Below are 7,414 nucleotides of genomic sequence, written 5' to 3'. Positions count from 1 at the left end.
TCGGGTCTTGGATGTTTAATATGTATTTAAGTATGTATTTATCTATATAAGTATGTTTATCCGTTGCCTAGTGTCCATAGTACAAGCTTTGCTTAGTTTGGGACTAGGTCAATTGGTGTCAAGTGTCCCATGATATTTATTTATTATTATTTATTAAACTATTGTATCTTAGATTATTTACACTAAAAAGCGTGAAAAAAATATTATATATCAAAAAATTTAACCGGTCGGTGCCTCAGCACGAGCCAGCAGGAGTGGACCTTATAGTTATCTATCTCACCTACGCACTTTATATTGGGCTTCAATCACTCCTGCTGGCTCGTGCTGAGTCACCGACCGACTTCAGACTGGTAGAAAATTATTTTCATGGTTTTTTGTAGTCGGTTCAATTTTTTGTTTAAAATTTTTTTTTGATCATTGATTTTAACCTACACTGATCTGAAATTAATCAAGTAATCAAAATTCACAGTTATATGTTTGACTTTATTTTCTAACACCTATTTTAACAACTATTGCTTTTGAAATAAAACACCATTTAATGTTTATTTTTTATTTAACCGAATTAAATAAATACACCCTTAAGAGTAAAATTACATTACTTAATTAACGAGTCAACACAATAATAAATGTGACTATAAACTCTTAGGTACTAAATACAATCATGTAAGATTAACATACCCGAGTGCTGAATCGTGAATATTTCACTCAATGAGATTATTGCTTAAAACAGATACAACCATTCAAGATTAATGAAGTAAAACCCTGCCCAGTTAGTTGGAGGAAGTTTGACCCAGGTAGCTTATCCAATAATTTACCTTATCCATTAATTAATTCAATTTTCTACGTTGAAAGATAAAACCCAATAATCTTTCCATTAAACAATTTGAGTAAGGTCAGATCCATGTCAGTATGTATTCATAATATATATTTTTTTTACTTGTCGTGAATTTCGCTCAAAACAGTATATTAAGCTAAGTTTTGCTTAAATCGCTATTGAAATAAGCTTTCAAGAACAATAGCGATTTTAAAACCTGCCCCTAGACCACTGTTATTACTCTTAGCAACTAAATAAAACTGGAACAGTAAAACTTATGAATCTATTACAAGCCATTCATTCGTACAACAATGTATTATTAACAGTTATAGATATAGATATACCAACAATACCCAACATGGATATATACTAGACACCGATAAGTGAGTTAATATCTAAATGATATGTACGACCATAGATCGGTGGCGCTACCTTTCATTTCACACCACCGTCCCGATATGTTTAATGCTGGTTCTTTTTCTTTTATTCATTATAATATTATTATAAGACAATACCTTTTCCACGGAATAAAATTGATGCTTCGCATGACGCACGAGAGATATGATTTGATAATTCTCAAAAACTTTGCATCAATGGATTGCAAAGTTTACAATTTATTTTAAATATAATGTTTATACACATTTTCTGACAAAATATTTCTTAAAAACAGCTAGTGCTAATAGAGTAAAATATAATAACTTGCCTCAGATCTTCTGTACTTTAGACACATAGACATAAATATAGAGTTACATTCCTATTAAACACAACATTTAAGAGCATCGAAAAATTACATTATAATATATAATAGACGTAATACATTTATCGTATAATCTATAAACATGAAAGTACATAGAATGAGTATGAAACGGCAAAATGGAAATTTTCTTAATTTATCAGGTTTTTCGACTCTGATTAATATTAATATTAATAAGTATACAATGGTGACATATAGGTGCAATATTGTAAAGTGTATAGAATATATCATTGTGCTTACGAATCACTACATCACATGAATTATCATACCATAAATATTTCTAAGTCAGTGATTTATCTTATATATGATGTTTACGTCGCATCATACGAGTAATGAGTAAGTAAAGTTTTTTTTTAAATAACACTAACTAAAGTAAAATTCTATTATATAGGTTTGAAGTAAGCAATTATAAAAAAGTTATCTCTTAGCGAAATTCGAAAGTAAGCTGTAATTAAATACAAAAATGAAATTATAAAAAAAGTTCAAGGGCATCTTTTAATGATTAAAAATTTATCAATATCAATATGTGACATAAACACCGATAACCTGCATCTCTATAAAACAATTGACGTTTTGCTCTTGAAATGCTTTTCGGTAATTTTTGCACGTATTTTGATATTAACTTAAATATCACTGAAATACATTTGCAAGGGCAAATCCAATTTTATTAAAATTCACAGAAAGTGTAATAATGAATGCAATATGAATACTGTTGCATATTCAATCTCGCGTCTTACATCCATTAAACATTTTCTTTGCTTATAAATAAGCTCTATATTGATATAATAAGTATAAGTGTACAACAAACAGGTTGACTGTTATAATAGTTATATAACTGCGTTTTTTTTTCAAATATCACGTTTAGCCGTGAATACAATTTACAGCGTCTTGTGGGTCACTAATTATTGCCCGATTGATAAGGTGTATGTGCAAATCACGTACCTAAATATGGTAAGTGGCACATACGACATTGAAGTACATATATTGGTCACACATTGCTCTCTCACGGGTTGCAGCAAAATAATTGCTGCTCCAAAATACTTGTGTAAACTTTTAAATATTTCTTAACTTTATAATCAGACCACTAATGGATATGTTTTTGATTGCAAATTACCCCTTGATGCATGATTAGATTATCTAAATATGTTTTTAGAATAAAGTTTTTGAAAGTTAAATTTTTTATTGTTCTATCATCTACGAGTAAAATGACTGAATAGCACTTGTACATTCTTAGAAACTCTTTTTATTTATAACAAAGAACATTTTTCAAAATTTTAATAGAGCGCATATATTTCTACGAAAATCTATCGTCTGTGGGATGCTTTTAGAAATGTACTGTTTCTGTAGTTCAAAACGCAACATAACATATTATTCTCGTGCAAGTAAGTAGTAGGCAGCGCTTAAAGTCACATTTATTACCTACCCAACTCGCTACCTAATATCGATAAAACTTTTACAGCATATTTACCTAAGCTTTAATGATTAATAGCTAGAAAATAGTGACTAACGGAAAAATAACTGGTTAATAGATTAGCCATTATATTCAAATTATAATTACCGGTTAGATATTGTATTCGTTAATTTAGAAACAAACATTATAATAACTACTCTTTCGAAAACCTGCATCGTTAATTGAATATATTTTTAAATATAAGCTTCTGCCAACAATGAAAGATATAATTTAACGTATTAACAGCGTATAATTATTTTACCTAGATAAAGTTTACCTAACACTTATTTAGCTACTCCTATTTCTACATCAAATAGAACGTTTGGGGGCTCTATTCGTACAGGTAACTAATTAGTAAAAGACAATCCAAAATCAATTACAACCAATAGTTCCCAAATCATAAACAAAAGAAGAGGCAGACCTGGAAGAGATGATTTTTATCACCTAAAACATGATAAAACTTGTAGAAAAAAGATTAAAACAAGCAAATGAGAAATTGAGCCCCACAGCATTAAGACTTGCAGTTATAAGAGTAGAATATTATATATTTTAGTTTATAGTCAACATCGTAAATGCGCAAAAGCTTCCCTAATAAGTTTTATAAAATTATTACATTTCAAATTGTAGGGGTAAATTATAAAAAATATGAAATGTTTTCATTTGAAACGTTAAGGTTTGTAAAGTTTTCAATTATATTTTTGTGCTGGATTATGTTTAGCTCATTTTTGAAATCACAAAGGTAACCGCGGTTGCGCACGCGCACGCGCGGCTACCATACGTCTCTTTAGTTTAGTTAGAATGAAGCACATCTCCAGTGATACTAATATTAATGCCAAACTTTAGTCGATAAGTGATTACCTACTCTCTGTTGTTACATTACTCATTAGTAAGGCATGCCGTAAGAGGTCTTCTAATATGTAAAAATACTCACAGTATCACACTTACTTTAAACTTTTTAAAACCTTTACTATCACAAGCTACCGCTCCAAAATATTAGATACCTACTAATTTATCAGCCCAAATTGATATGTATCGAGTTTTCGCACAAATTCATCACGTTAAATATAAATATATTAATTGAAAATAAAGCGAAGGGGGACTTCGAGTTATCCGGCCACAGCTATCTCGAAGGGACCCTTGGCTGGAACTTAAAAGGGTTTAATTTACTTAGGGTTTTAATTTTAGTTCTAGAGCCTTGTGGCTGCGATGGAAAGGATGATGTTGGTCGCGATAGCGGTGCAGCTTACCGCGCTGTTGGGTCGTCCGTAGGCGGGTTTTCTCTTGCAGTTCATTTTCTCGAGCGGCATCTTAGCTACGCTGTACTCCCGGTGCTCACTGACCATGGTACACACGGTACGTTTCTTCTGCATCATTTCATCGTCGCGGTCGCGAAGACCTGCCAGCCACGCCTCGTACCACGCCAATTCGCAATCGCATATCAGCGGATTATCTACGAAAAGAAAAATGTGTGAAAGGTAACTAATAAGTCATTCGCAGAATAGCAAAGTAAAAGGTTGTTCATTAAAGTGGGCCTGCGCGAAGTAACCCTTGAATCAATTGGGTGTACTGAGACGAATAAAAAAGAAGGTAACGCAATACCTGCCTTTTCTCGAACCATTTCGTATCATTTTCAAACCCTCACCTCAAACTTCGGCCCCAGAGAGTCCAAATTCACATCAAGATGTTAAGGGCCTGTCTCACTATTCATTGATAAAGCTTGTATGACAGATCGTCAGAGTATCGGTTTAATTAAGACAAAACAAACAGAGCGGCATCACAGATATGTCACATAAAATTTATCAATGAACAATTTTTTTTTAATGAAAAACATAGACCTAAAATTTAATTAAACTAGCTTAGATTTGATTGATGCCCATAGTACGACCGTTTGGGCGTTTGGTAACTCATTCAGTCATCAAAACTTCTAAAGCACATCCCAATAACCTAGAAAGCTGAAATTTGGCATGAAGCCTAGGATTTACGTAGGTACTTAGAACAGAAAAATGAGAAATCTGTAACATTATAGGGTGCAGGCTTAAGTATATAAAAAGTAATTTATGACACACAAAATGAAAAGTAGTTTAATTATAGTAGTTTAAATAACTTATACTTTAATGTAGGACATACCCGTACAATATCTTTAATGGTTTGTCTTGTATTATATTTATAATACGCCATTATAATAAAGTCAGATAATGTTAAAGCAAAATAAATAGTATATACAAAAACGTCATAAAAAGCCAATATTTATGTATTACGCATTCATGGAGACATGACAAACAGTGAATAACAATACATATTTATGGATTCAAAATTCAGTAGATGCCTAAGGTAGATTCAATTTCAAACCAAACAAAAACGCTGTTTATTTTTTTATATGTTATGACGCTTCCAGATTGTAATTATATAGTTAAGCTAAATAAACCATTTGATCATGAACCCCATCGTTATATGTATTTAAGACTCAATTAATAATTATGATTTTTGAAACTTCAGAGTGATGACTAAAATTACTACCCATTGTGTTCAGTGGGATGGCCAGAAACAAAGGCAGACCGAAGAGGAGATGGCGGGACGACTTGGACGCGTATCAACCAGAGTGGCAGGAGCATGCTCTTGACAGGGACGAGTGACGCAAAACAAGGGAAGGCCTTTGCCCAGCAGTGGGACACTTTAACGGGTGAAAAAAAGAGTGGTAAGTATAAAGGACAATAAGATGTCAGCTCAACGAGTGCGCACTTACAGCAATAAATTTCTGAGGTTTTAAATGAAATAGGTGCCATATTTAAAGCATTGAAATTACTGAGTTAAAGGTTTGCTTACATTATAAACAGTTTTTATTTTTGGTAGAGCAGACTTAGGTAAACTAATTAATAACCCATAAATTTCACTATCAAGAGTACAAAATCAAACAAACAAAGCGACGGATCAAAAAGATAAGAAGGACGTAGACAAAAGAATGCTGTAAAAACTGTATTAATCAGACGCAAGTAGCTTTTAGTACATTGTGTCTTAAGGGCGGTAAATAAGGAATTAATTAGTTCTTCTTCCTCTCGTTCTAATAGATTTATTCCTTTACACGACAAAACACTTAAAAAAAGATAGACAATAAAGACAAAGTGAAACTAACAAAAGTATAAAGAAACTCATGATAGGTAGTTGTTGTAAAAATGAAAGGAAGAAATTGTGGCTCACGTATTTCGTGAGTAGACTGTGCTCACAAATGCTGTAAGTAAAGTGCCATTCAAACAACAATGACAAAAAATTCCGAGTTAACGGCCAACATTCAGAAGGTAATTGAAGAGATAACCGACGAAGACATTCAGAAGGTAATTGAAGAGATAACCGACGAAGAACTAGATCAAAGTTATAATAATGAAAGAACATACCCATGATATCAGCCACTCGCAGCGTGTCTAGTATTGGCTCCATAATTTCCTCAGGTATATGTTGCAGCTTGTTGTTTTGCAGATTGAGCGTTTCCAGCGAGTTGAGGTTGTCGAAGCCCATTGTAGGCAGTTGATGTACCCTGTATAAAAACAAAGTCATAAATTAAAATTAAATTATAATAGGTAAAAGAACCAAAAAAGAGTCGCATACTCATAATATTGTATAGTTGCCAAAATACCTACTGCTTAATTTGTGCATAATAATATAATGGCCAGTTACCCAACTGAGTTGACAATCGTACTAAGATACAATATCTGCTTGAATTCTGAAGTCTGACTTTTTTCTAATAAGGTTTGAAAATCACCAATTGAAATCATCAGAGCCATTTTTTTCGCATTAGTATTTGACATTCCTGTCTTTTTCATACAAGTATCCTGTTACTGTCGCGCGCTTTTACTCTAGTTTAATTATGACGACAAATAAACATTATAATAACGAACAATTAATTTTTCATTCATTTCGGAAGTAAAAAAAAACAACCTAATCATTATAATAATAGCACAGGTAAAGTATAGTTATTTGTGTCACGAGGGAGCAAAATGGTGTATTTACAGCGAGGGCGTACATTGAATCCAGAATGTAGCGAAGGATTCTACAATAGAATCCTGAGCGTAGCGAGGATTCTAAAGTAGAATCCTGAGCGTAATGAGGGATTCAAGTGTTAACGCCCAAGATGAAAATAATTTTGCTCCCGAGTGGCTCACACAACTTTTCACACCGAGCATTAAGAAACTTGAAAAAAATAAATTCTAAATATTATTAAAGAACAACCAGCATAGAAAATGACGTGGCTTTCAAATTATCAACTTAAAAAAAAATTGCATTTTCAATAAAACACTTAGAAAAGCCTTGAACAGAAAAGTGGCACTTTGCTCCCTCTCGTCAAGGAGGAAAAGTTAATTATCTGAAGGAGAGGTGTGAAAAGACTTAATACGACGGTTTGGCG

The 7,414-nt window shown here is 32.5% G+C and overlaps 1 protein-coding gene across 4 annotated transcripts in view; it reads right to left on the bottom strand.

Moving 5' to 3' along the window:
* Nucleotides 1–2,202: 2,202 nt before the first annotated feature.
* Nucleotides 2,203–7,414, bottom strand: part of LOC141428003 (uncharacterized) — a 235,181-nt gene continuing 229,969 nt past the window's right edge. For all 4 annotated transcript variants that reach the window (XM_074087657.1, XM_074087660.1, XM_074087656.1 and 1 more), the window contains exons 10-11: nucleotides 6,408–6,547; nucleotides 2,203–4,468 (exon numbers count right to left, since the gene is read on the bottom strand). In XM_074087657.1, coding sequence (XP_073943758.1) covers nucleotides 4,206–4,468; nucleotides 6,408–6,547 — 403 coding nt within the window. In that variant the 3' untranslated portion in view covers nucleotides 2,203–4,205. The remainder of the gene's footprint in view (nucleotides 4,469–6,407; nucleotides 6,548–7,414) is intronic.

Source organism: Choristoneura fumiferana, chromosome 5 (genome assembly GCF_025370935.1).
Source record: "Choristoneura fumiferana chromosome 5, NRCan_CFum_1, whole genome shotgun sequence".
Classification (NCBI taxonomy): Eukaryota; Metazoa; Arthropoda; class Insecta; order Lepidoptera; family Tortricidae; genus Choristoneura; species Choristoneura fumiferana.
The sequence above is the reverse complement of the archived record's forward strand: the minus strand, read 5'-3'. Positions and strand labels throughout refer to the sequence as shown.